General features: G+C 35.8%; 1 protein-coding gene, 2 long non-coding RNA genes and 1 pseudogene across 4 annotated transcripts; 3 read left to right on the top strand and 1 right to left on the bottom strand.

Moving 5' to 3' along the window:
- The first annotated feature begins 2,852 nt into the window (after positions 1–2,852).
- LOC147556615 (uncharacterized) lies at positions 2,853–7,816 on the top strand. The gene is made up of 6 exons (XM_086657521.1): positions 2,853–3,387; positions 3,875–4,156; positions 4,271–4,444; positions 4,524–4,630; positions 5,853–6,178; positions 6,917–7,816. The coding sequence occupies exons 1-6, from the start codon at positions 3,235–3,237 to the stop codon at positions 7,498–7,500; spliced, it is 1,626 nt and encodes a 541-aa protein (XP_086513647.1). The 5' UTR covers positions 2,853–3,234; the 3' UTR covers positions 7,501–7,816.
- Positions 7,817–8,658: 842 nt separating this feature from the next.
- Positions 8,659–10,782, top strand: LOC147556614 (uncharacterized). 2 transcript variants are annotated; one of them, XR_015233486.1, is made up of 4 exons: positions 8,659–8,841; positions 9,647–9,758; positions 10,461–10,629; positions 10,739–10,782. It is a non-coding gene; the product is annotated as an uncharacterized LOC147556614 (long non-coding RNA). The 2 variants fall into 2 exon arrangements; XR_015233487.1 differs by having other exon boundaries at positions 10,706–10,782.
- An 8,396-nt stretch (positions 10,783–19,178) lies between these two features.
- LOC147556613 (uncharacterized) lies at positions 19,179–21,191 on the top strand. The gene is made up of 3 exons (XR_015235003.1): positions 19,179–19,325; positions 19,478–19,543; positions 21,062–21,191. It is a non-coding gene; the product is annotated as an uncharacterized LOC147556613 (long non-coding RNA).
- An 84-nt stretch (positions 21,192–21,275) lies between these two features.
- On the bottom strand, positions 21,276–21,593 carry LOC147556612 (syntaxin-124 pseudogene; annotated as a pseudogene).
- Positions 21,594–27,775: the final 6,182 nt, after the last annotated feature.

The following is a 27,775-nucleotide window of genomic DNA, read 5'->3' as shown; positions in this document are numbered from 1 at the left end:
ATCCTAATTGATATGGGATTAATCCGATCCCGACTTTTCCAATGATTCGATCTCAAAGACATCACCAACATCAACACAGGTAAGAAAAGTATCGGTCAGAAGATTTCAAAATTAACCCCAAAACGAAGTGAAATAAAAAAAGGAGATCGATCTAGAGAGAAACACCGCGAAACGAGAATGGGATCTTCAGCAAACCTTTACCTTCAACCACAAGTACGATTAGCAAACAAGAATCATCTGAGAACAACAATCGAAAACCCTAACCCTATTTATGCTTAAGTTCTTCAGATTTTGTCAGAGAAATGAGATATCGAAAACCCTAGAGGCTAGTGCACTGATTCTGAACTTTGAGATGGAGAAGAAAGGAGAATCTCTTTTAGCCCCTATTTTTAAGTTTTCTTCTTTTATATTTTCTTTTTCTTTGTAAATTTGTTTTTGATCTCGTTTTATCAGAATTACATCCAAATATTTGCTCGAACAATTTTTTCTCTATATTATTCTTATGTTTTTTTTTCCTTAATTTTATTCTCACTCTTTTTTTTTTCTAAAATGATTATGCTACGTCTTTCCTTAAGATCTTCAAGATATAAATATTAGTGTTTTTTTAAAACACAAATGACTCTCGTTCTTTTAAGAAAAAGTGATCAAGACTATAGGCACTCCATAAGTGCGATGCAAATTACTTTTTAAAGGCACTCTTAAACTTTCCTACAATCGTATCAAACGCCTAAATGCTCGATTTCACATGGGAGAAAAATGACTCTTTTCCATTAGAAAAGTTGATTTCCGCATCTTACAAATTTTTACGTAACAAACGGACACTAAATGTGCCCCCACAAAGAAATTTTTCTGGGTCGGCCACTATATGCATGTGGTCGAAAAACTAAAGAAGTAAAGAGAGAACAAAGATATAGAAAGTTTTACTCAATTGGGAGGAGGGTAAAAAAATTTTCTATGTTGGAGAAAGTTTGGAAAAATAACTCACGTGACACTAAATTTCTCTTACCCTAAATTGGCTACCAAACAAAAGAAAAACATAGATTTTAGAGAAATTTTTTCTACCTTCTCCCGAAAGAAGCCTATAAAAAACAAAATAGTTGCATGAAAATAATTATATGGAAATAAAAGAGTCCCATGGAAAGTCTTCCACGGAATTTATTCCGTGGAAATAAGAGTTTTTTTGTTTGGTAGTCATTTTTATTCCGTGAAATTATGAACTCTGTTATTTGGTTGACAACTAACTTCCACGAATATAATATTCAATTAAGAGTTTTTATTTACTCTTTATGTAGTCAGAATAACATTTTTACACTTATGTTGCAAAACTACATTTACATCCTTACGTTGTCCAAATTACATTTTTAATCTTATGTTGTGAACATTATATTTTTACCCATATGTTGTAAAATTATTTAATCTTGTGTCACTTTGCTAACTTAAGAGTAACAATGTCAAGTTGTTAATAAAACAAGATAAAGGTAAGAACGTCATTCATACCACATAAGGGTAAAACTGTCATTTTGGTGTTATACTAGGTTAAAAATGTCATTTTGACAACATAAGGGTTAAATGTCATTTTGAGATTATAAAAAGGTAAAAATGTGATTTTGGCTCCATAAAGTCAAAATGTCATTTTGACAACTTCGTAAACATGTCATTTAGTAAGAAAGACGTACAAAAATGTCATTTGCCCAATGTATAAGTAAAAGTGTATTTTGCTAAAGTTTATAAGTAAAAATGTCATTTCTAACATATATGGAGATAAATATTAGGTTTCAAGTATCCAGAGATATTAAAATATTTTTATTTTGATTTTTGTCTTTCCACAGATAGGGGTGGGAATCGGGCGGGTTCGAGCTCTTGATTTTTGGGCTCTTGATTTTCGGGCTCGGGCGGGTTCGCGCTCAAGAGTAAGCTACCCGATCGGGTTATCAGGCACTTTGAGCCGGGTAAACATGAGTCTCTTCGAGGCCGCGTTCCGATTTTGCCCGAGAGCCAGATCGGGCTCTAACGGGCTCGGGCTGGTCGGTTTTCAGGTTTTTCCAATAAAAATATCCACATCAGAAAACATCTTCAAAGCTCATCCAACCCTAATCTTCGAAATCTATGTTCATCTTTCTCAAGAAATTTCAAAACTCTTTTGAAAAATAAAACTTCACAAGGCAAAACTAATCCACGGTCAGACTGATACCCAAATTCATCTTCAACTTATTCTTTTGCTCCTTTTGAAGAAGAAAGTAGATCTAGATCTAGACAGTAAATGCTTTAGGGTTAGAGATGTGAGTTATATGCTTAGATGACTTAGGGTTTTGGTTGGAAAACATTTTAGAGGTGATCGGAGAGAGAAGACAGAGGGGCGTAGAGATGCTTTAGGGTTAGAGATGTATTTATAGGGGATTCCTAGGGTTTTAATTTGACTCGGGTTTCGGGCGAATTTGACGAGCGGACGCCAGACAGGTAGCGGGTATTAACGGGCGGACGGGTGGCGGTTAGTTTTCGGGCTTCGGTAGCGGGTAACGTTCGGGCGGGTGTAACGAGTCGGAACTCAGGTAGAGGATCTTGCCTGAGTCCTGCCCACGCCCACCCGAAATTATGAGCCGGATATGCCGGCTCGGGTTCCATTCGGATTTTGGGTACTTACGGTCCGGGCGGATTGCGCCGGATCTCGGGTTCCCGGACCGTTTTTCCAGCCCTATCCACATAAGCTAATTCATAAGAGAGAGCAAAGAATTAAAAGTGGAATATTCATAAAAATAGATTCTGTAGGAATTAAAATCATGGAATTATATTTCTTATCAAATGGTGGAGATACCTCGTTCTATAGAAATTCTTTTATTTTCATGGAAATTGATGACATCTGAGGTGGAATTTTGTTACACGTACAAGAGTTTCAAAGAGCACGTGTTAAAAGTAGCTTACGTGCCGTCGAAGCTCGTTTTCACTGGGGCTACTCTTTCCTTCGCATGACAATTCTTATTCGTCTTTTCCTCCACTCCCACCTGGAAAGAAAGTATCTAGGGTTTTCATTTTGATGTGTTTTGGAATCTTTAAATGATCGATCAATAGAGTTAGGTTTGATTTTACTTTATCAGTAGATCTCAATTACTATTATTATTATATCTTCTTAATTCTAATTGGGAGTTTGTTAGGGTTTCAATTAGGTTTTTAGAGTTCCATTTTTGTATTAAGGGTAAACAAAAATCTGAGGTTGATTATAAGAATATTTGAAGTTTGATGGTTCAGTTGATGAATTCGGGAAATCAACGATCTGAATCTGACACATCATGTCGGAATAATTTGCGGGCGAAATTAGAGATTGAAGATTCATTGGAGGAAGAATATGGTCCTCTTCATAAGAGATCTAAATTTGGTCCGCGTTTTCAACAGGTTTGATTTCGTTTCATATTAATCTTTGATATCTACTTTTTGTTTATGGTAGTAGCACACTGATCTAGTAGTAATTTCTACTCTCTCTCTCTCTCTCTCTCACCCTCAATGTTCAATTTAGGGTTCTAAAGAAATGGGGTAGCCTCCATTTATGCCTCTGGAGAAGTAAATTACATTAGGGTTTTTTTGTTGTTTATGGTAGTAATGGATTTACTCTATCCAGCTCTGATCTGTTGTATGTTTCTTAGATATCAATGTGTTTATATTATATGTATATATTATATGTATATCTTATAATAGTTCTCTCTGATTTTGTTTCGGCTTCAAGCCCATAGGTTACTTATTACGGTATTACCTATCGAATGCAGATTCGGGTTTTTTGTTTGAACTATTCTCTTGTTGAAATGAACATTTTTGAGTCATTTATGATCTAATCAAGATTTTTTTTTTTTTTTTTTTTACATTTGATTGGTTTTTTGTTATACAGAAATGGAGCAGTGAAACTAGCAGTTCTTTAATTCAACCTTCACAATACAATCCTCTGGATGAGCCTAGTCCATTGGGATTGCAGCTCAGGAAGAGCCCTTCGTTACTTGATTTGATTCAAATGAGGCTCTCCCAAGGGGGCAATGCATCTAAACTAGGTCGTCCACAAGCCGAAAGTCTTGAAGGTAAAAAGGTTGTCAAGGGTGCCCTTGCCACTGGCAGTAATGACAAGCTGAAAGCTTCCAACTTCCCAGCTTCACTTCTTAAAATCGGAACTTGGGAGGTAGTCTTAACTCTTATGAACTTCACTTTTTTTTTATCCAATTTTAAGAGGTGGGCGCAAATTTCAGTTATGGTTTAAAAGTTGCAATTAACTATGGTCTATTATGGGTAATAGTGTGTTTCAAGAAACGAAGGGGATTTGGTGGCAAAATGTTACTATGCAAAGCATAAACTAGTCTGGGAAGTTCTTGATGGTGGTCTTAAAAGCAAGATGGAAATCCAGTGGTCAGATATCATTGATCTGAAAGCAAACTGCACTGAGAGCGGTCCTGGGACCTTGGATATAGTGGTAAGTTTGTGTTCATGTAATATGAGGATTTGTTTTCCAGTTGGTTCTTCAAGCAGCCCTAATGATTTTTATTGTATAGCTGGACAGGCAACCTCTTTTCTTCAAAGAAACTAATCCTCAGCCTAGGAAACACACCTTATGGCAAGCTACTTCAGATTTTACCGGAGGACAGGCCAGTGTTCACAGGTAAACATAATAAACTTGCTTCTGCTTTTTAACCTTTTGATCATTCAAGTACCCGTATGTCTTGTGGTTTGAAATGCCTAAAGCTCATGATAGACAGCTACTCCCAGATATTAGGGACTTAGGCGTGGCTCCTGTATTTCGTTAAGAAGTCTTAAATGGCTTTTAGTTGCAACTTAGGGATTGATGAGTAATCTCTTGGTGTCTCATGTGTGCTTCTCTGCAACACTTATTTCTTGTCTTTTGTATTTTCTTTTGGCTCTTCAGTTTTCTTCCTTCGTAATAATGCAGTCAGGCTCGGCATGATGAGTTACTCTTGAATCAGCTCAGGCTTGGGATAGGCTGAGCCGGTTCCAGGCTGAACCGACAAGTCAAGGGTCGATGAATCGTCTAGAACACTCATCCCTATTGTAATGACTGAACCATAAGAAAAATGAGGGGGAGATAGGACCCACTTGGCATTCTACAGACCGTTGACTGAATCAATTTCTATCTCGATTGTTATAAAAAAAACAAATAAACGTTATGATAATACATATGCTTCTCAGCGGCTCTGATAAAAAATATTTGTACTATAAGTTCCTCTTGTGCTTACCTGTCTTTACTGCTTTTCTACTTCCTGGTCAAGTGGTCATGCTGTTTTCTATTTTTTCTGATGGTTATTTACAGATGTTGCTGGTTATAAGCATCTATATTTATAATAATAATATTCTTATATTATATTATATATATATATACATATAAAACGAGCTTAAGCCATCCTCCCAACTACTTGGCTTTGTCGGTAACAAAGTGTATCCCTGGCTTTATTTTGTGAGTAACAACCTTATGTTTATACAAGTAAGGTGTACACTTACTTCGTACAATACGACATAAGTTACAATTGGCAATCAAGTTTCAGTGAAAAGATTCAATAGGTGCGCATTGAGAAATCAAGATGTACATGACTCCAGTAGAAGATGTCGGAGAAAAGAACTTGTCATTTAATAGCAAGCTATTTTTACCGTTGGATGTTCCAAAATTTTGTCGTTTATATGCTAAATACAAAAGTTATCTTACTTTTGTTTATTAGGCAATTTAATTGATTGTCGAAATAGAAATTAGGATTTGATATTTTCTGTCCATGTATGAAATTGCACTTTGTGAATGGTGCAAGCGATTTGTTTTGTTTCGTTTTAGCTATTGTCCATCTCCCGTTTGACAGAATCTTCAAATTTTTTTGTAGGCGACATTTCCTAGAGTGCCCACCAGGGCTGCTAAGCAAGCATTTTGAAAAGCTTATCAAGTGTGATCCGCGTCTGAACTGGCTGAGTCAACAGCCAAAAGTGGACTTAGAATCTCCGTACTTTGAACCAAAAGGTTCTATTTTCGATAGTCCTGGAGGATCCAAATGTCTTGGCTTCGGTCAACCTAAAAGTAACAACCTATCTGGTTTAAGAGATGTACAATCGCCATCTGGTGCTCAGTCGTCTTCCTCGAAGAGTGATTTCCAGGATCCAGTTGGAAAATCACAAGAACTTTCATCCATGGAAACTCTATCCCCCAGCTCAGGTACATTAATGAACCTAGCAAGTCCATTTTGGTTATAATGATTGGGAAAGAGTTGGTTTACAGGCATCTATTAACCGCCTCGATTACCGTCCTATGCCTATGTTGTCTGTGTATGGGCACAAAAATATCTCTATGAAATGCTGTCATAATTCAGACAGTCATCCAGGGGGTCAGATTGGTGGGAGCACTACAGCACTTTGTATCTCTTAGTTTACGTTGAAGTGTTGGAGAAGTGTTCCAGCTTAGTCAACTGAAAATTTAGGAGACCTTGCTATCTGACTTTTTATTAATTTTCTCATCTTAATAATATGCCGTTAGAGGACACAGGTCATGCTCACCACCTGGTTAATACATTTGTAATTACCCAACTAGTTAATCATGTAGATTCCTTACAGAATAAATATTAGGTTAATAAAGGTTCAAAACTTCGATATTCCCGTTCTGAGTGTTGGATCACCAATGTACCCCACAATCGATACGGGATTCTGGTGTGCAGTATCCAAGGTGGAGTAGAGTTTCTGGTAACATATGCTGTGAACTAGTTTCGCTGTAGGAGACCATTTTTTTTTCTTTTCGGCTACAAGTTTGCATGGGCCCTCACTTGCTCAAAAGTACCTTGTATATATATATACATGAGACTTCTGAAACATGTTAGGATTGTGGAGGATTGTAACTGAACTGGTTCTTTGTTATATTGTGAAATTATGCCTTAAATTTTATCTCTTTTCCTCTTTCTAGTGATGGGTGGTCATTCAATTGAAGAAAATGGGAACAACGAAGCAGAATCAAGAGGGTTACTTGGCCATTTGAATCAATTAAAAGTTCCTGGAATTCGTCCATCAATGTCGATGAGCGACATAGTAAGCCACATTGGGAATTGCATATCTGAGCAAATGACTTCTGGCAACCCACTTTTCTCAAATGATTCACAGAACAAGGACATGCTTGATGAGATCACTCAATACCTACTCAGTGATACTCAAAATGCATCTGCTTCTGATGAGCAATGTGTCATGTCAAGAGTCAATTCTCTCTGCTGTCTTCTTCAAAAGGATTCAACCACAGTTCAAAACTCCCAGCTCAATGTTGAAGATGAAAATGAAGTAGAAAAACACATTCAGTCAAAGGCTGAATCATCAGTCGACAATAAAACAATCCAATTTTTTCCGGGATCAGAAGAGAACTCAAATGATTCCCCCTGCAAGTCGGGTATGTCGAGGAAAGACTCATTTGGGGATCTGTTACTTCATCTTCCTCGAATTGCATCTCTGCCGCAATTCTTGTTCAACATCTCTGAAGATGGTGAAAATCGAGCCAGATAAATTCATCTTCCCTTTAAGTTATATTCAACTTTTAAACTTGTGTACAAAATTTACGTAGGTGAATTATTTCCGTTATTACCTTACTTAATTGGGTGATGGAACCAGTAAGGTTGGATTACAGCTTTGGAGAGGTTTGGATTCAGAAATTAGTTTTGATGACGAATCCTTTCAGGATCCAATATTTTATAAATTGGGAGTTATTGCATTTTCTTGTATGAAATGTAAACAGTGTTTCCATTAGGAGCGTCTGAACTAGACTTTGTTAATAATTGATAGATGTTCTAGCTTTTTAAAATAGAGTAAGAAGGGTTTGAAAGTGTTTGAGTTTTGATCCGAGCTTTTTATTGTGTGGATTTATGTAGAAATTAGCTTGTTTCCATTGTATTGTTTGGTTATACAAGGGAATCAGGGCCTATTAACTTGAAATGGTGACGATAGGCATGATAATGAATTGTGCATTTTTTAGGATCCTTGGAAGTCTATAAACCCATGTTAGACTTCAATAAATGTTATTAATATTTTTGCACTGTCACATAGTTTGTGATATTTGTGAGGGGCAGAATCGCGTTAGACTTGTTGCCTCTTGATCTGAATCTGGGTTGGTTTTTGTCGTGGTGACATGTAAAACCTGTGGGTTTCAGACTTTGTTTTCTGAGTCTGTTTCGTTCTGATTTGTTCATAGGCAACAGATCACCATCATAATGTCTCCAAGGGTTTTGTTTCATCATAATTTAAGATTATGCTCTATGTCCCACCAAATTTATATTAATTTACATATGGTTCGGGAATTGTATAATTTGAAACTTCGGTGCGCAAGATGCTATTTAAAAAATTGAAATATCACAAGACAATGTGGTTTGTTAACTACACATCAACAAGGACGAAAGCATTCCTTACATTTGGCGTGACTAGACTTCAATGATCACAATATCAATGTAATAAACAACATGGATCAAGTGTAAATTACAACATGGAAATTATGTGTATCGTGCTGATTATTTTTAATTCACCCTACTATCTATATAACAAATCAGGTTGGTTGTGACCAGGACAAGCTGACTAGGACAAAAAAAGAGTAAAAATTGCCACCTAGGTCAAAATACATTCATGATACATCCAATTTCTTCAACTACAAATGACCGTTCAAATCCCAATCTTCAAGTAGGAGGGCGTTACAAAACCATTTCTCTTCCTCTCTTTAACATTCCCTCTCATCACTTCTTCCAGAAAGATGGTCCAATTCTCTGAAAGGGGTATTTTTTTTTTATTCAAACGTCCCTTTCTATTCATCTTCTTCTTCTTTCATCAAAACATTTCTTTCTCTTCATTTTCTTTGTTGAGGTAAGTTCATTAAAGGAAAGCCCTAACCCTATTTTCTTGTACAGTAGTTGTATTTTAATCTGTAAGATTTTTGTGATTCTCTGATCGTGTTTATTTTCTGAGTTATGTTTGTTACAATTAAAGAGAGTATGTGAAAATTTAATCATTATATTTCTTGTTTTTCATCATTTTTAGGTTTGGTCATCCTGTAAACAAAACAGAAGCCTATACTTCTATTTCATTAAAAGCAAGTTATTTCAGTTCTCTAAAATCCTCATTGAATGTCATCACTTTTGATTGGATTATATAAGAAATTCTCTTTACTAGAGGGCTGTCCTTTTTGCATATGAGAACCTCTTCCCACCTAATGTGATTATGGTCAATGAAATTGCATTGGTGTTACTGCCTTAGTGGTGTTCAGGTTCCACCTTTGGCCCCAATTAGTACCAACAAAGAGGGTGACTAATACATGTATAATTCATCTTCATTAATTTTTTTTATTCCAACTGATAATCGCAAATATCAAATTTTTGTGGTTTCTTCACTTATTTGGATTTTGTCAGTAACTCATTTCTCTGGATTTCATTTGAAAATATCTACTCTGGATTTCGACTCACAAACGCGGGAAACCTAGATAGTATTTGTTTCTCTTCCTTTTATCTTTTTCTTCTTCTTTCCCATGTGTTCGTTCACCATTAATTGTTTTCTCTCTCAAAGTTAATTTTGGTCCGAGATTGTATGGCATTGGTAAACGGAGTAGAGGATGATAATATATAATGGAGAAATTTGGTGTAAATTGCTCATACCATTGTCTTCTTTTCTGCAGTTGTTGAAAATAAGCTAATTTCACTGTTTCTCTTCCCAAAAGTGTGTTTGAGGTAATCCGACATTAAGCAAGTGAGAGCTCTGATTTAGATGACTTCCATAAAGAGGAAGAAGTGAGTATTTATGTTTCTTTCATCGTCAATTTATTTATTCAAATGTTGAAATAAATGTTTGTCTTTCAGTTGTATGTACTGCTTGTACAAAAGTAGCCTTTGAATTTCACAACATTGAGATTGTAGGAATTAAGTTCGTCCATATCTTTGTTAAGTATATTTTGAGTTCACAATTAGTTTAGAATTTAGATTAGGTTTACATGATTTTATATTGCATTACTTATCTAATATCACACTTTTTTTTTATGCTGGATACTAACTTTTGCCAAACCTTTTATACCCTGAAAACATGATCCTATAGACGGACATAATTCCTACATTCTCAAAGCTATAGAAATTCTTATGAAAATTGATTTCTTGTTTTCATTTGAAAGGATCCTTGACCACCTTGTAATCTAACTAACATCAGTTTCAGACCATGAAATAGCATTGCGAAAATTCGATGATCAATCGAATCCAAGGAGAAATCTTTTGAAACTCTACAACCCACTCTTTTGAAGAAAGAACATGTCTGGCTACTTAGACCTTTACTAAATGTTACTACTTCCATATTACATAAGGTGTTTCCGCTACATATATGTGAAGATCACTTTTATTTGAGCAATCATGCGTTTTTTCTGTTGCCTAAGAAAAATTCTGACTCTACTTTTTTCCATAGCATCCAGTAGTTGAGTAATTTACCTATTTCAATATTTTTGTCAGATGTTAGAAGAAATATGAACGTCGATACAACCTGCCGAGGTGAAAAAGAGAGCTTCACAAACAGAGATCTCAGCTAAACACCAAAACAGAAAGTACTTGCACCAAGAATCGCCACCCCTTCCTTGGTATTTCTTTTTCCTGGTCCATCTACCTTGACTAGGTCTCCAAGGTAATGTTGTTCATCTACTTATTTTATTGATTACAACATTTACAAAGCGTGAAGTAACAACTTGTCGATGCACTAGATGAAAGCAGCTGAAACGGTATCTTCTTTACAGGTATACTGTTAGTGATGGTGTCCAGTTGGTGTGCTAAGGCATTATGTGGCGCCCCAAATCCCAAATCTCAAGTCGCCTTGAAATCGAAGATTTGAGACCTTCAAACTGGATCCACGAGCGACGCCTACCATGAGTGCACAATCAATACCTGAAAAATGAAATAGCTGGGTTAAAACCCAACTGCAGTAGATTTCCTCAAACCTAAGTCTCGGGTAGGCAAGCTCAATCCCCAATCAAGGAAGTATTTCATTCATATTCATTATTGGCGTTATCTGAAATTTAACGTGACAACTAACATAATAGAACGAGATTTACCCCACGCATGTAGAAATTAGTAATTTATGTTCTTGGTTATTAGGCTTTCAACGTCCTCGTATTCTAATCCAATATTAACTCTCGGGATAATAATCTTTCTCTTTTTCAATAAATATAAAAAGATCACACTATTCACCAAGATAGACCATTATAGAACCCTAACTTGACAATTAAGTCGACAAAACATTATGCCAAAAGACACAATCATCCAACTCTCGTCGAATGATATGACAAGTTGGTGTCCAAGTTGTATGAGAGTGTGGTCCACAAGGTCATCCATTGTGTTAGCGCCGACCCCATACGCTCCATACCTCGATCACATCCGGTAGAGAGGGTCGAACCAACCACATAAACTCATACAACCCTCCATCAACTCCATCATCACACACATAATAGCATCATACAACAAACATAAGTTGAATGAGAGTGTGGTCCACAAGGTCATCCATTGTGTTAGCGCCGACCCCATACGCTCCATACCTACATCGCCTCCGGTAGAGAGGGTCGTACCAACCACATAAACTCATACAACCCTCCATCACATCACACACATAATAGCATCATACAACAAACATAAGTCGAATGAGAGTGTGGCCCACAAGGTCATCCATTGTGTTAGCGCCGACCCCATACGCTCCATACCTACATCACCTCCGGTAGAGAGGGTCGAACCAACCACATAAACTCCTTCAACCCTCCATCACATCATAGCATCATACAACAAACATAAGTCGAATGAGAGTGTGGCCCACAAGGTCATCCATTGTGTTAGCGCCGACCCCATACGCTCCATACCTACATCACTTCCGGTAGAGAGGGTCGAACCAACCACATAAACTCATTCAACCCTCCATCACATCCATCGCATCACACACATAATAGCATCATACAATCATAATAGCATCACACCACAAACATTGACACTAATAAAGAATTACAAACAAGTTCACCAAACCATTCAAGCCAACAACACATGGCAAGTCAAAATGGATGATGCTCATAATAGATCCCCACGTGGATCACAACCTCAAACAAACAAATAACAATAATAGTTAACAAATATAGACTCACCAATATAAGGTACCATATACCTAGGAAATACATTGCTTAAAGAATAGAAACCATGTGAATTATCTCAATCAATTCGCTCATAGGAGATTGTATCGACACCTAGTACAAAAAACTATTATAACTCCTCACTCGGAACTTCAATTAACTCACCGTTTGAACCACTAGAAAGTAGACAAACAAACCTTTCCAACCATATAAGCTAGACACCTAGATTCGGTACCAATAAATCCAGATCTAATTTTAATCTAGACCAAAATACAGTAGGGACTGCTGTGACACCTCATACGAAAACTACTATAACTCCTCGCTCGGAACTCCAATTAACTCACCGTTTGAACCAATAGAAAGTAGACAAACATACCTTTCCAACCATATAAGATACACACCAAGATTCATTATCAATCAATACCAGATTTACTTTTAATCTAGACAGAAATACAGTAGGGACTGCTCTGACACCTCGTACGAAAACTATTGTAACTCCTCGCTCGGAACTCCAATTAACTCACCGTTTCAACCTCTAGAAAGTAGACAAACAGACCTTTCCAACCATATAAGATAAACACCGAGATTCGTTACCAATAAATCCAGATCTAATTTTGAAGTTAGATCAAAACATTGTCCTATATAGATATTTTATGGAATTCAAGATGGAACTAATATCTAAATCATTCAATCATTCTTTATAGAACTTTATGTGATTAACAATACTAAACCTATCATGGAATCAATTGAAAAAGCCTACAAAAGAATTAGGAGATAAGAAATCTACCTCTTTTGCCTTAGATGACATCAAGACCACAATCATGCCTCTTTCTCTCTCTAGAGAACTCCATCTTTACCTCTTTTCTTCTTTATCCAATCTTCATTCACTAAGAGTGGCTTGTTGAAGATTAAGAAGATATACTAACCATAACATAAACAATACATAGATTTCTTCAACTTATTCATCACAATCTTCTCCAAAGAATACCATTTCTCTTTCTCTCTCTAAGTTTTGTTCTAGATCTACAAAAAGAGCTCTAGACCCCTTTTTTATATAATTAGCTCAAGCAACCCTAGTTTTTCTTTCTAACCCACTTCTATTTTATGATGCTCAAGCCCACACTAACTTACTCTTCATATTAGGCCCAACCCCAAATTGACCTAGAGTTTGGTTATTTCCACCTAATGTGGTATATATAGAAAATAGGGGTGTTACACATTAAGATGTTGATATATTTCCACTAAGAAGAGTGAATCAAATAACAATACCTCTTCACTACTAGAGCAAGAAAGGACCCTTTTAGAAATGAGAAGATTATTGTTGAATGCCATGGTGATAAGGTTATGAATGCAACAAAGGGTTCTTCTAATAGGTAAATGATCATTAACTTCAAATTTCATGGATTGAAGACGAGTTGCAGTTAAGATTTCGAGGTGATTTTATGCATTTATAGTTCTTGTATTTTGCATTTTCTGTATCTTGTGTTCCTTAAAACAGTTTGTTGCGGTGAATGCTCCTCAATTGGCACGATTGTTTAAGGTTTAGTGACAATGTAATGGGAGTGGTTTTGAAAGAATTTTTTTATCCATAAGACGATTTTTGTTGTTCTTTTTCTTTGCTCACTCTTGCCTGATATCAGATTCCTCACATATATACATGTATATATTTATATAAATAATATAATATTATATATATCCAGTCATACAATCGGTACGTAGTTAGTGGACACTTATATGTTGACAGTGATTTACTTCGATTTATTTATATTAAGATCGATTGTTATATCTTCAAGTACTAAGAAGTCTTAGCCCCAGTTCTCTTTTTTCTTTTTTTAAGTATTGAAGTATCTGTGCCGGAGGCACGGGTTATACCTATTTGTTATAAAATAAAATCCATATGTCTAATTCGTCTCTTGTCGAGTAATCTATTTTGTTTCACTCTCATTTTTGCAGGAGAATGTGGTGGTTAAAGCATTTGTATTAGCTTTAGCCGCAATCGAAGCATCTTTATTACTCTCTATAGGTTTAGATTTTGGAGTCCGACAACCTAACGACACTTTAGATTAGCAGATCAACTACAATGAATTACTACCTTTTTTCATTCTTTCACTCATTGTTATGTTACCGTGTTTCTTATTTAATAATTTGGTGGATTTTATGAAGAGACTGTTGGAGGATGATAGATATTTAGAACCAAGAGACAAGAATAGGGAAGACAATTATATTGTTCAGGAGACATCGTATGAAGTTTTCTTCTGTAGCCAATCAAGAACGAGCTTTGCTTATTTTGAACGCTTTCAACCTCAACTCTTTGTGAGTTCAGTGTTAGTTTTTGTCCTAGGGTAACATGAAAAAACACTTATATAGAGATGATAAAACAAAGAAAAAAAATCAATGTATACAAATTCATGGGAATTAAGAAATGTAGAAGTTTGTTTGTTTTCCTAAGGTAATGGAGAACCTATATTTGTGTATATATTAGTTTTTGTTGAAGTGTATATATTAGTTAAATTCGAATTTGCAAGGCAGTAATTTCGCAATTGTACAACTCTTCTAGGATTTTTTATAATATGGATATGTTGTTTTTGGGTCAATAAGAATAGGGCTACATGGTTACCACTTACCGTTCATTCACATTGCCAACTCAACGAAGAAGCCACCTAGAACATAATGCTAACAAATTATGCTTATAGTTCAACAAAAAAAAAAAAAAAAACAAATTATGCTTACATTTTTATGGCTCCTTCTTTCGCCCCCCAACAAAAAACCAACTTAATCATATCCTTTTTTTTTATCAACTTTATGTTCTTCAAATATACTATAACTTCTTTGCCGATTACAATCAACAAATATTAAACGAAGTTGAAGAGAGAAAGTCGGAGAAGCTGATGAAGAGTATCTGACCATGATTTGTTACACGTTGTGTAGAACTTTTTATTTTTTGAAATCTATAATTACCGTAACTATTTCTAATTTTTGAGAAAAACTAATTTGTTTGTTTTTTATAATTTGTTTTTGAAGATCTTCTCCTAATTTTTTTGCTTTGATTTATGTCAGTCAGAGAAGATGCAATAATTGTGATAACAGAAAGATCATCGATGCAAATTAAATATCACTCATTTTGATGAAGGAAGGTCCACCACTTTATAACAAGTAAAGTGTTCAACAGAAGCGTCCGTGCCGGAGGCACGGGTAATGCCTAGTCTATATAACAAGATACATTGGTTGTGACTAGGACAAGATGACTAGGATCAAAAAAGAGAAAAATTGCCACCTGGATATAGACTTTAAATTTAATTTTCATTACTTTTGGTAGATGTTAATCATTCAATTTTTACCCCTAATTACTCTAATGTATTCTTAACAACCGCATGCAAAAGCAATATAGAGAAAATACACTTATGCCAAAACTCTTCGTGTTCTTTCTCTTCAATTTGTCTCTTTACAGCTTTTTTTCCTTTCAATGGTACAAAAATTTATGATCAATTTCTTTGATCATGCTCTAAATTTAAAAAAGTTCAACAAAAAAAAATGTTCTAAAAGTTAAAAAGGTTTTTCCTTTTCAATGCAAAAAACGAAATTTAATTTGGGTATTTTATTTCTGAAATTGGTGAGAATTAGAAGTTCATAAGCTAATTCAATTTCGTAGATTTCACACTAGATCTTATTTAAGTTCCAATACACATTTTTGTAAACTTGAAAGTTAAAAATTACTTCAAAAAGAGTATCATTGGTGCTCCTGTCTATTTCGTCATTTGAATACCTTACTGCAAAATTAAATTTCTTTTTAGTGATTTGAATTTTTCCCACTTTGATTCTTAGATTTCTGATTTTCACTTTTGCGAATTATATCTTTCAAAATCTTCGTTTAGATATTCCAAACGGGTATGTTCACTTCAATTTTTTTAGTAAGCTTTATATACAGTTTCTTGTTTTCTGGAATTGATATACCAACGAACAATCATAAAGGGATTGATAATACAATTTATGGTATCGGTTCTTCATTTTTTTTCCTTTGATAAACTTGAAATTTCAACCTCAGACTCTCTCTCTCTCTCCCTATATAAATGTACATCGTTTATAATTATGTTTGTGTATTTTATTGTCCAGGATTATTAAAGAATCATGGTTGGCGTCATGCCAACTGTAAAGTAATACCAATGCGCACATATCCCTCTTCATTTAAGGATGAGCAGTTTGATTATCTCTTCAAACTATTTTTCTGCATATATATATATATATATATATTATCCAAGTTGTTGGTGTGCACTCATTGTCAAGGTTGCCTCCAATTCTTTTTTTTTTTGTTGAAAGGCATGTGTCTAATTCTTGATGTGGATGTAAAGACACGTCAAGTGTAATTTGTTGGTGTCTTCTAGAGTATAAATTAATGTGTGATAAAGTTTCTAACAAACTGTAATTGATTATATATAATTCAAAGCTCCTAAATGATATCATGAATTCCAAATTAACTTGCATATTAGATCAAACTTATCATAACTATATTATTTTATTTCCCGCTTACCTTTAGGTACTGTTTTGGTTTGGGTATATTTCATTTGTTCGCAATCAATAGTTTGTTTTCGAAATTAGATTATCAAATGTTTAGTTTGGTTTGTTTCTATTAAAAAAAAACAAATAATGATAAAAGGAGATCTACTAATCGAGTACATTTGCAAATCGAGGTCATTCACCGTGGAAAATACAAGAGAACAAGAAAACCAGCATAAACCTTAAGTGACTTGTTTTGATGCGTCTCCAATATTCTTAGTCGCTAAACTGAGAGACACGACAAGCCACAATAGATAACAAGTTTTGTGAGTGTCTAACAATTTTGACTATATTTTCTTGTTACTATACCATGTGGCTCCTTCATAAGAGATGATATATTTTTGTCAGAATTTTTGTTTCAAATACGTAAATACTCGACGAGAGCTTCTGTGCCGGAGGCACGGGTTATGCCTAGTTTTGTTGAATCCAACTTTCGCTTAATTATATCTTCGATGGAAAGTCGATATAATTATGTTTAAAGTATTGAGAGAATACATAAGTTCATTAAAAAGGAAGTTATATAAGAACAATACAAAAGATATCCTTGTCCAATGGGCGTAAATTGAAGCATCCAACAAAATATGATGACAAAGTCCCACTAATTGATAATATCAAGGGGTCTTAAAACACCAATATGGAACATTTTAGGTGATGGACCTTTTGTGAGAGGGCAACTATGTTGGAGTTTATGTTAATGTGTTCAGTGGATACTAAACGAGTTTAAACACTATCTTTCTCGCAAGGTACTTGATGTCAGTGTATTTGGACTTCGAAGAGTTTTTGTCGTTTTTTGAATACAACTCAGCTGCTTATGGTCACAATAAATCCTCATTGGTCATTTGATGTTATCGATTACTTCCAACTTAGATACAAATTTTTTTCTAAGAAATAACCTCTCTTGCCATAATGTAAATGTAATCCTAATGTTGATTTCTTACTATCAAAAAAATCCAGCAAATTCGAATAGGAGTAACTCACGATCTTTAGGTGACCAATTTTCCAGAAGGTGAGTATGTAATGTTTCGTCCTTTTCAAGTATCTTATAACCCGCTTGATGGCCTTCGAATGACTTAGGCCCGGGTTATTCAGATATATGTCTAACGTTCTTACAACGAGCACCAAATTTGGATGTATACATACATGTGCATAAACGAGACTTCCAACTGCAGAGTATGTGATTGTCCCTATTTCCTTATTCTCAAGATTCAACTCAAGACATTGGAGCAAACTAAACTTATCGCCCTTAGTCATTGACGTATCTCCTGGTAAACATTTCTTCATGTCACAACGGTTCAGAAATTTATCGATATATGCCTTTTAGGAAAGATTAAAAGTGTCTTTAAAGCGATCTCGATTTATCTAGATACCCAAACAAAAGAAGAATTTCCAAGGTCTTTCATTTTGAATTTGCTTGATAGAAAGGTCTTAGTCTAATGCAACAAGCCTACGTCACTATTTGCTAGCACAATATATATCATTTACATACAACACCAGTATAATGAATTTACTCCCACTAATCTTAAGATGTATGCACTGGTTAATGATATTTTCCTTATAACCAAAAGAGGTAATGACTTTATCAAATTTTTGGTACAATTAACGACGATAGCTTTAAGGCATAGACGGACTTCTTTAGTTTACATACGAGTTCTTCTGATTTATTAGACTTAAAATTTTTGGTTGTACCATGTTTATTGTTTTTTCAATGTCTTCATCGAGAAATGTTATTTTTACGTGCATTTGGTGTATCTATAAATCATAATGAGTTATTAATGTTATGATAATCCTTAGAGAATCTTTCGTAAAGACCAGCTAGAATGCTTATTTGAAGGTTACTCATTCCTTCTGAATGGCGTCTTTAGAAACTATACGTGTTTTATATCTTTCAATTTTACCTTTCGAGTCCCTTTTGTATTCGAAAATCCATTTACATCCAATTAATCTTGCCCCCCTGTAGGTAGCTTGACAAGATTTCAAACGTCATTGTCGTCCATAGACTTTAACTATTCTTTCATGGCCTTAGTCCATTTGTCAGAATTAGAGTTGGTTTTGACTTCACTATAAGAAGTTGGCCCATTTTCCGACCCCGAGTTATCATCGCACTACAAAAATGGGGCTTATTTGTGACGGGCTTTTTCCGACGGATGATGGAGAATGGTCGGTAATAGTCAAAGTTTTCCGACGGATCTATTAGAATCCGTTGGAAATAGTGATGTTTCCGACGAAATACTTGGCATCCGTCGAAAATGGTTAGTATTTGTGACGGTTAATTACTTTTCAAACGACGTATTTATGCAAGTTGCTAGCTGGAAATTTTTCTTTTTCCCGACGGCTTCCTTTGCCCTCGAAAAAAAGCACCTATTATGACGGTGGAAAAGTGTTTTCCGTCGGAATAGGAAATGATTTCTGGCGCCCAAAATTCTCCGCGTAAATCTTTTCCGGGAAAACTATTTTCGTCGACTTTGGTCGTCGAAAATAGTTGCCCTAAAATCGCGTATCCATTCTCTCTCTCCAGCTCTTTCAGAAAAACTTTCGAACTCTTTCCACAGCTTTCTCCCTCTCCATCTCTCTCCGTTCTCCATCTCTTTCCATTCTCCATCTCTCTCAGTTCTCCATCTCTCGCAGTTCTCAAGCTCTCCATCATCTCTCCCAGAAGAATTGGCAGGTAAATGATTCTCTATCTATCTTTCTCTCACTCTATTAGGTTTTTAGGGCTCTATTTGTGAATGATGTAGGTTTATCTAGAAATTAGATAATCGATTGTTAATTAGGAATTTTCTAACTCAATTTTTTCTGGTCTATTTGTGTATGAGCTAGGTCAATGAGGTTTCAACAAAAGGAGAATTCCATCAGTTACTGTGAATAGGAAATCGATTTCCACAGGTCAAATTCTCAATTCTAAGCTCCCGTTAGGTTTAATCGATTCCCCTTCTCCTTTAACTTCAATTAGTTTTGTTTTGACTTAATCCTTGAGTGTTTCAACACTACTTTGTAGTTTGTATAGATAGATAGTATTTTAGTTCCAATCTTGTCTGTTTTTTAGGTTTTCTTTTCAAGATGCTTATCTTTTCGTAATGATAGAAAGAAAGAGATGAACTGATGATTCAACGAACATGAAAATGGATTGACTGTCTGTGTTTTGGTTGAAATTTGTTGACTTACATTTGAACTGTTTTAGATTGAGTTACTGAATTGAGTTGCTCAGCTAACTAAGCTTGGATCAGAACCAAATAGACTTGTTACTTGGGTGTTACCAGGAAAGCGAGACCTACCCGTTTCAGTCGTGATAGAATTCCGAATTTTTCAACTATGGTTGTCTTTCGATCTTTGGTTTTTCGATTAAGTGAAACTTCTTTACGGGTTTTGTGATTGTCCATCATTAACTAGTAAATGAACATATACGAGCTTTCATGATGCATCTAATCCTTCATCCATCTTCGTGAAGGTACAAGTGTGGGTAAAATGATATTTTAGTTTCATTATGTCTATATTCATTAAAGTTTTCTTATTTCATATTGTGACTATATATGGCCAACCAATGCCGACTATGGGGACTAGTTCTTAACTAGCTGCTAGTCCTTGGTCGACTGACTAGTGTTCGATTATGAGACTTTCAACAACTTCGAACACAAGACATCTAACATTTTTTTTTTGAATTCTACAAGACATCTGACATTGCATTATGAGATAACAATAGAGAATCTTATAGACATAAGATGGTTCTTATTACTCGTGATTGTATAATTTTTACCAATTTATCTTCTCAGAAGTCGGAATAAGTGGGAGTATAAATATCTTAGAATGTTTCGCCTAATCTACCTTTCTTCTATAGACCTCTAGACATATTCCAAGTTTATGCTATAAAGTGCAACGAACAAACTTATGTCATGTGGTTCTGAATTAACCGATTTGATGAGTTTTGTATGCCCTATAACATTATCTTAGACTGTTCACTGTTGTGCCTAAGAAGCAGCAGTAGTAGAAGGAAAATAAGTTTGTGGAATATCTTGTACAGAAATTTCAAAAATTTAAAAAAGAACTTTACACTGTGTGGTGATGCTATAACATGTCTCTTTATTACAAGTTACTATAATATGACAGTGCTAGAATACATTAGTTTCAAATGTTTAATCTCTTGTGTATTTTGAGATCAAGTTGTTACTACAGTACTATAAATCTATAACTGCATATTTTATCATGTTATTCTCATCAACTCTTTTCTTATATGAAGACTTGAAGTATAGATATGTGACATGGATCCTTTTATTACTTGACTTCATCTCAAATACTTGCAGTTAGAAATATATGGTCCTCTGTTTTTGTTTTTCTAAGTGGGTAGGCTAGTCTAGGCCAAGTATGACACCATTACTATAAGTCTATAACTGCTACTTTCATATGCAGGTTACCCAGGCCAGGCAAGAGCTAAAGTTGTTAATGCATCCAGATTTGAAAAACCAGTGAGTTGTTTGCTGCTTTTGGGATTACCATGTCATTGTAGATTTAAAATGCTATCTTGTATATCTTTGGCCCGATCTACACACATTTACATGTTTAACATCTAAGTAAGAAGTCTTGTAAGCTACAATCAAGAACCTGGTCCAAAACCAGGAAGACTTCAATGTGCTTCATTAGATCGTCTGAGTGCTTCAAGCTTCGCTTTTACGATTTTCACTCGTTTCAAAACCTGACAAACATCAGAGTCCATTCTCGAACGTAATTCCTTAACTGTTTTCCCATTATGAGCTGATTTGATTTCTTCATTTGCATCTTGTAATTTCTTATACAGTTTTTCCACAACTCTCATATCATTTTCTACATCTTCGAAAAATCTATCGAGATTTACTGTTTCTTTTCCTGCTTCTATGTCATCGAGTTCGACTTGTTGTCGTAAATCCGTGTACTTCCTGAATGAACTTGAGAATAAATCATTCATTTTAGCTAATTAGGAAGAATGAACGATCTTTCCTTTTTCTCCTTTTCTTTCTTCTTCTCCTCTAGTTGTGTTTTTCTGATTGAGCCAGAGGAGGAAGAAGATGAAAAGGTGATAAAGCCAAAGATATCATCAAGAAAAGTACATTGTCTTTATGTAGAACTACTCACAAGACCCTCTTTTTTTGTCATCTGCTTCATGATCTTGCGTTCATATAAATCATGCTATTATTGGTCTCAAATTGTCATTTTTTCTACTATTCAAAAAGGAGGTAGGCAGAAGCAGCTCGGATCAGGAAGAAGTATCCCGATCTAATTTCAGTAAGTTCTTCTACTTATTCAACCTCCGGCTTTTTGTTTCTATTAGTCTTTTAGTTTGATCATTTCTGTTGTTATCTTTCTATCTTCTATTCTCTTGGATCTTAACAATACCAACTGCATAAGCTGATCCACTTCCGAAAGCAAAAAACAGCATTAGCAAATATAGATATAAGGACATGTTCTTTCATATTAAATGGTCCTGGATTAAGAGACATTTCCAAAACAGAATTTTAGCCATGAAATTTTCAATGGGAAGGATTTTAGCCATGAAATTTCCAATGAATAGATAGATGATGACGAACATATTTCTTAAACTTCAAAGTATATGCACCTATGGGCAGTCTCTGGGTTTAGGACAACTTTGTGAAGTGAATAGATAGATGATGATGAACATTCCAAATCCACATAGCCAAGCTTTTTGAAGTGAAGCGTTCTGCTCTCACTTTATTAGGAGAGACACTTCAACAATTTTTTTCTTTTCTTAATCCTTTAAGTTGTACTATTTATAATTTGTGTCTGTTAAAAGTATGAGAACCTCTTCATCACTTAAAGATGAATCTGCTGCATACTGCAAAGCAGTTTTACCATCTATATCTACTCAGTTTGCCTTGGTCGAATTTCAGAGTCTCATGTTTAGTTCAGGTTTACTAAAGATACTTATATAAGGATTTAGTTTGCCTTGGTCGAATTTCACATAATTGCTAGTTTCAAATCATAACACACTTACTAACTTCATTTTGTATGTATGTTAATGCAGTTACCATGATATCTCGAGTCTTTTGTGGTGTTGAATGGAATATCAATTGGATTTTTGAATCTCAACCTCGATTTTGACTCGGTTGGTTTTATCGTTTACATTACTTAGCGACTTTGTTATTTTACGGTATATATGCTTGTATGAAACCAATAGTTTTATTGGTTTTCGACTTCATTACTTTTCATGTATATGACTTCAGTAATGAAATATCCAATACTTTTAATTTGTTATTCTTGTGAATGTTCGGTTTATGTTATTTTTGTCAGCAGGTTTATGTAATCGATAATGCTGCTGCTGCTGCAGCAGCGGAAGAAACCAAAATTAAATTTAAAAAAAAAAAAAATTGAGTATTTTCGACGGATAGGAGCCGTCGGGAATAGTTTGCCACTATTTCCGACGGATTATCAAAAACAAACCGTCGGGAATAAGCCGAGGCAGGTTGACATTTACGAGAATGTTTTCCGACGACTTTCTCTAAGTTATTCGTCGGAAAAGAATCTATTTTCGACGACATCTGTCGTCGGAAATACTCTTTCCGTCGCCACTATTTCCGACCACTTTGCGACGGTCTTGCCTCGTCGGAAGAAGTCTTTTCCGACGGCTTTACCTTTATTTTCGACGGACCCTTTCCGTCATAAATGGTCTTCGTTTTTGTAGTGTCGTGTTAATTGAGATAGACAATGTAATCATCGGAAACCACCTTTCCCCTTTTCTCTAGTGGACCTCCTTAGTGGCTTCTCAATTCGAGGGTGTTGTAGTAGATCCGGAACCTCTGTAGTAATCAAACCCCCCCCCCCCGTTTCCAAATGTGCTTCATTAGTTTGTATAGGGGAGGGTTCCTCATCAACTATGGGGTTCACATAATCACATGTAAGATTGTATCTGGTACAGTACTTTTATTCTTGAGTTGAACAATGATAGGCACAAAGACTTGATTATTGTTAGTCGTGATTGTAGGAAGAATATTTGCATACTTCTCTTCAAATACAATCCCTTTGTTTTAATTACTATTCCACTGTAATCAACTATGGGGTGACCACCCCAAGCCTATTCTACCCGTTGCTGGTTGGCTACTATCCGTGTCGGGTTTTGGATAAATGAATACTAGTTTTGCCCAACTCGAGTCTACCCTGCTAAGTCAAATGGTCTTTGACGTAGGCTACCCGAAATGCCCGAGCTCGGACCAGAGGTGCCTATGGGTGCCCGATCCCGACCCGTTTCTAACCCCTAATTGGGACATACGGGTTTCGTCCCTATATCTGTTACAAATACTATTTGGGACGCCACTTATAGGGTCGGGTGAAATATGTCCCCAATAGACTATCTGGGACGGTTTGAGGCTTTTTCGGGCGGTTTTACACCGTTCCTCATGATTATACTTTTTATAGTGGTAACAGATTTTATACTACTTTAATTGGTGTGTACTCTGTTCAATATATAAACTGCAGTCTTTAAAGCGTCGCCTCAAAGTGACTAAAGTAGAGAGGAATGACTGATCATGCTTTCTCACCATTGATCTTCACCTATATATATTTAACGATATTAGGACTACAAAAATAATGAAATTCTGTATGGTGTTATTCTTAATCTTGGTTTTTCTATCAAATGTCAGTTAAGTGGTTCGCATGGCAACCACAAGCATGAACAAAATACCCCTTTTGGGATCCTTACGTAGTTGGCATGTAGAATCCTCCCAATCATAAAATCACCCCAATCTAAAATCTCTCGTACATCTAATAGCTCAATCTCCCTCTCTATCCCCATCTCTCTCCACCTCTCTTCTACCTCTCTATCTATCAATTTATCTATTTTTCTATTTTTATATCACTAAAAACCACCCGGCATTTCTCACTGATCTCTCTCTAATTCAACTTCGATAATTAAATGGAGGAGAATATGTTCTTGATGAACCAATAATGTATGATAGTGATATGCGACCAACTCCAAAACGATTAATGAAACCTTATTTTGTTGGAGTTTTTTCACTGCCAAGTATGGGTGGAAATGGTTTGAAGGATTTGAGTAAATCAATAGTTTAACATAATGTTAAGATGAGATCTTGGAGGCTGGGAATAGGAAAAGCTAAATTGTTGATTCATTGGGTTGGAGATTTCGAAAGACCATGAGCAAGAATGAAAGAAGAAAATCGTTGTGCTAGGAAACAAATAAGTAGTTGTTTGGGTTCTTTGGTATTTCAAGTAGCCAAGGTTAAAAGTTATGAAGGTCACCTAACTATGAGTTTTAAACATGTCAGATTTTGAAATAAGTTCGTTGAAATTTAAAACTTGTTGAGTTTGATATTGGTTACCCTTGAAAAATTAAGAAGTCAACCGATTGATTTGGGCGACATGTTTCAGAATCCTGAACAAATACGAGTATACTTTGATAGAATCAACATAAAAGTGTACCAAAAGAACTCTGCTACCTAAGCCCTAAAATAGAAAGTTGACACCAGACTCTTAGGTACCTTGAGTTCTGTCTTGACTTAGAGGGCAACAAAAAGGTGGATCTAAATCAATAGTACAACCTAGGCCTTGGAACGGGGGGTCTGCAGAAGTAAGCTCGTCACTTTGAACCCTCTTCTGCTTGAGATAAACAATAACTATGTAGAAGGGCAAATGGTGTCGAATATCCGCTTGTCATATTCGAAGATATGATCATATGGCCTTGATAAAAAAGATTCTATTAACGGCTCTGCCACATGGCCTTTCATTAAGTCATTGACTAACCACCACCATGCAAAACCTGTATAAATGACACAATTTTGCATTGAAAAAGGATCTGGTCCTTAAGCTTGTATTTTTCATTTATGTTTAGCCTGCAACACTGAAATGACTTGAGCATTGAAGTGTTTTTGCAGGTAACTCCCCCATCTGGTCATATACGACAAGGAAGAACAACTAAGCCGAAGGTGCAAAAATACGATTTTTGGAAAACCACTTTCTGACATCATTAAAACTGAGTTGAATCTGTAGAATTTATAAGTGGATACTTTTTAAGATGGAAATGTCAAAATGATGGTCAAATTAGGTAAGTGGATACTTTTTAAAATGGAAATGTCAAATTTGATTGATGATAGTCAAATTAGGTGAATGAGGTATATTGGGTAGTGCAAGTGTACAAATGATGCATTTAGTGTCTTTTTAAGGAGGTTGAGTATTGCAAGTGTACAAATGATGCATATTGCAGTGCAAGTATGGGCAGAAATGGGGTTTGAACTGTATATTCCTCCTTCCCTTTCATTACTGAGTAAAATCTAAGTCAATGATCCCTAAATCTTGATTTTTATCTACCTTTGGTCTTTGATTACTGTTAAATCTTGTAAAAAATTTTCCCTAATGCATTAACTCGTTTAGATCAACTCATAGTACTAAATTTAAAAAGGGGGCCTGATGAAGATGGATATGGTGGTGGTGGGTGAAGGAGAACATGAAAACGTGGTGGTCGGCGAAAGAGAAAATGAAAATTATGAGTGTCACTGAGGTGGTGTGTTAGTGAAGGTCCTTCAAGAAGATTGATTTTTTTTTTCTGGAATCAAACTTCATTGAAGGGCCAAAAGGCAATTGAGATTACAAATGAATTAGACACACTAAGACAAATCTTAGTACAAAAAGAAGATCACTCAATTTAGGGAGTTGGAAGAACCGAATGAGCCATTGAGTGGGCTTCTAAATTGGCTAATCTGTGGCAATGTGGGAGTGCTTGTAGATTAGGGTTGTTGAGGAGGGTCTTGGCTCGTTGGATGTAAGGCCTAATTCTCCATGGGCCTAAATCCTGGTCGTCGATTACCGCATCAATGAGAACCCTACAATCTCCTTCCACTATAAAAAGATCATTACTCCTTTCCACTCCCACTTCCAGCGCCAACAAGAGGGCTTTTACTTCACTTTCTATAGTCGAGCTGCTTTCTATTCTTCTTGCTGATTCGAGAATTTTTGTTCCTCTACCGTCTTTAATCACTACTCCAATCGCCGATCCCCTTTGCGAGAAGGCACCATCGAAGTTTATCTTGAGATGGTTGTCTGGTGGAGGTAGCCATTCTCAGATATGGGTTACATTAGTTGAGTCGGTTGGGCTATTAAGAAGACCTCTTGCTCTGATCTGTGCTTGATGTATGATTTCTTGTAGATTTACTGGTTTCCCTTTAAACATCTTGTTGTTGCGACACTTCCAGAAACCCCAGATAAGGTAAGCCGTGAACACTACTTTCTTTTCTTCTTTTCTGTTATTGATCATCTCTCTTATTATCTCTTCTGGATCTGCATGTTGAGGGACATTTTCGTGGGAGGAAGCTTGATGCATGAGTTCTCTGAATACTGAACAGGAGCCAAAAAGGTGCTGGGTTGATTCTGCCTCTAGATTACATAGAATACAAGTCGTATTTATGCTCGGGTTTCCTCTGCTGATGCTTATGAGATCAGGTACACCTTTGTTAACTACTTTCCATAGGAATTGTAATACTTTTGGTTCCAAATTCTTAAGTTTCCAAAACTTTGTCCAAGGGAACTCCTGATTTGTCCTGGCTGATTTGATTTGAGGCGTCACTTCTCTGTAATAAGATTTGGGAGTAAAAATACCTTTCTCGTGGGGAACCCATATAAGTTTATCTTCTGTTGGATGCATGGGCAGTGGTGTTTTGAGGATTTCTACTGCTGATTTGTGGTCGAACAAATCTCTGATTAAAGGTTCGTGCCATCTTCCATTTAGTATAAGTTCAGAAACCTTGGTTTTGTTGTGGTGCCACCTGTAATTTACTGTTGGTTTGAAACCTTGTATTGTAGGTACCCATCTATCTTCAGTGAAATTGATGGAACCACCATCTCCCACTTGCCAGCAAGTATTGTTTCGGAGCACCTCCCTGACCTGCAGCATAGAGGACCAAATGGTCGAAGAGTTATAATTTCTGTTTGCATTCCAATAGTTCCCTATCTTGCAGTATTTAGCTTGTAATAATTTAGCCCACACTGTGTTTGGATTTGAGATGAATCTCCAGGCGAGTTTCGCCACTAAGGATTCATTGACCTTAGCTAGAGACCTTATACCTAGGCCCCCTAGTTCTTTGGCTCTTTGAATAATGTCCCAAGATAGGAAGTGCATTCTTTTTTATC

The sequence above is a fragment of the Eschscholzia californica genome, unplaced genomic scaffold (genome assembly GCF_041429995.1).
Source record: "Eschscholzia californica isolate CP2 unplaced genomic scaffold, dmEscCali1.0.p SCAF_2, whole genome shotgun sequence".
Taxonomy (NCBI): domain Eukaryota; kingdom Viridiplantae; phylum Streptophyta; class Magnoliopsida; order Ranunculales; family Papaveraceae; genus Eschscholzia; species Eschscholzia californica.
Note: the sequence above shows the minus strand (reverse complement) of the source record. Positions and strands in the feature narration are given on the sequence as shown.

What these genes read in the sequence shown, in the direction of transcription:
- LOC147556615 (XM_086657521.1), top strand. Translation starts at nt 3,235, where the DNA reads ATGGTTCAGTTGATGAATTCGGGAAATCAACGATCTGAATCTGACACA. An exon ending in TTAAAATCGGAACTTGGGAG is followed by an intron (nt 4,157 to 4,270) that starts GTAGTCTTAACT and finishes TATGGGTAATAG; the next exon opens with TGTGTTTCAAGAAACGAAGG. An exon ending in CTGGGACCTTGGATATAGTG is followed by an intron (nt 4,445 to 4,523) that starts GTAAGTTTGTGT and finishes TTTATTGTATAG; the next exon opens with CTGGACAGGCAACCTCTTTT.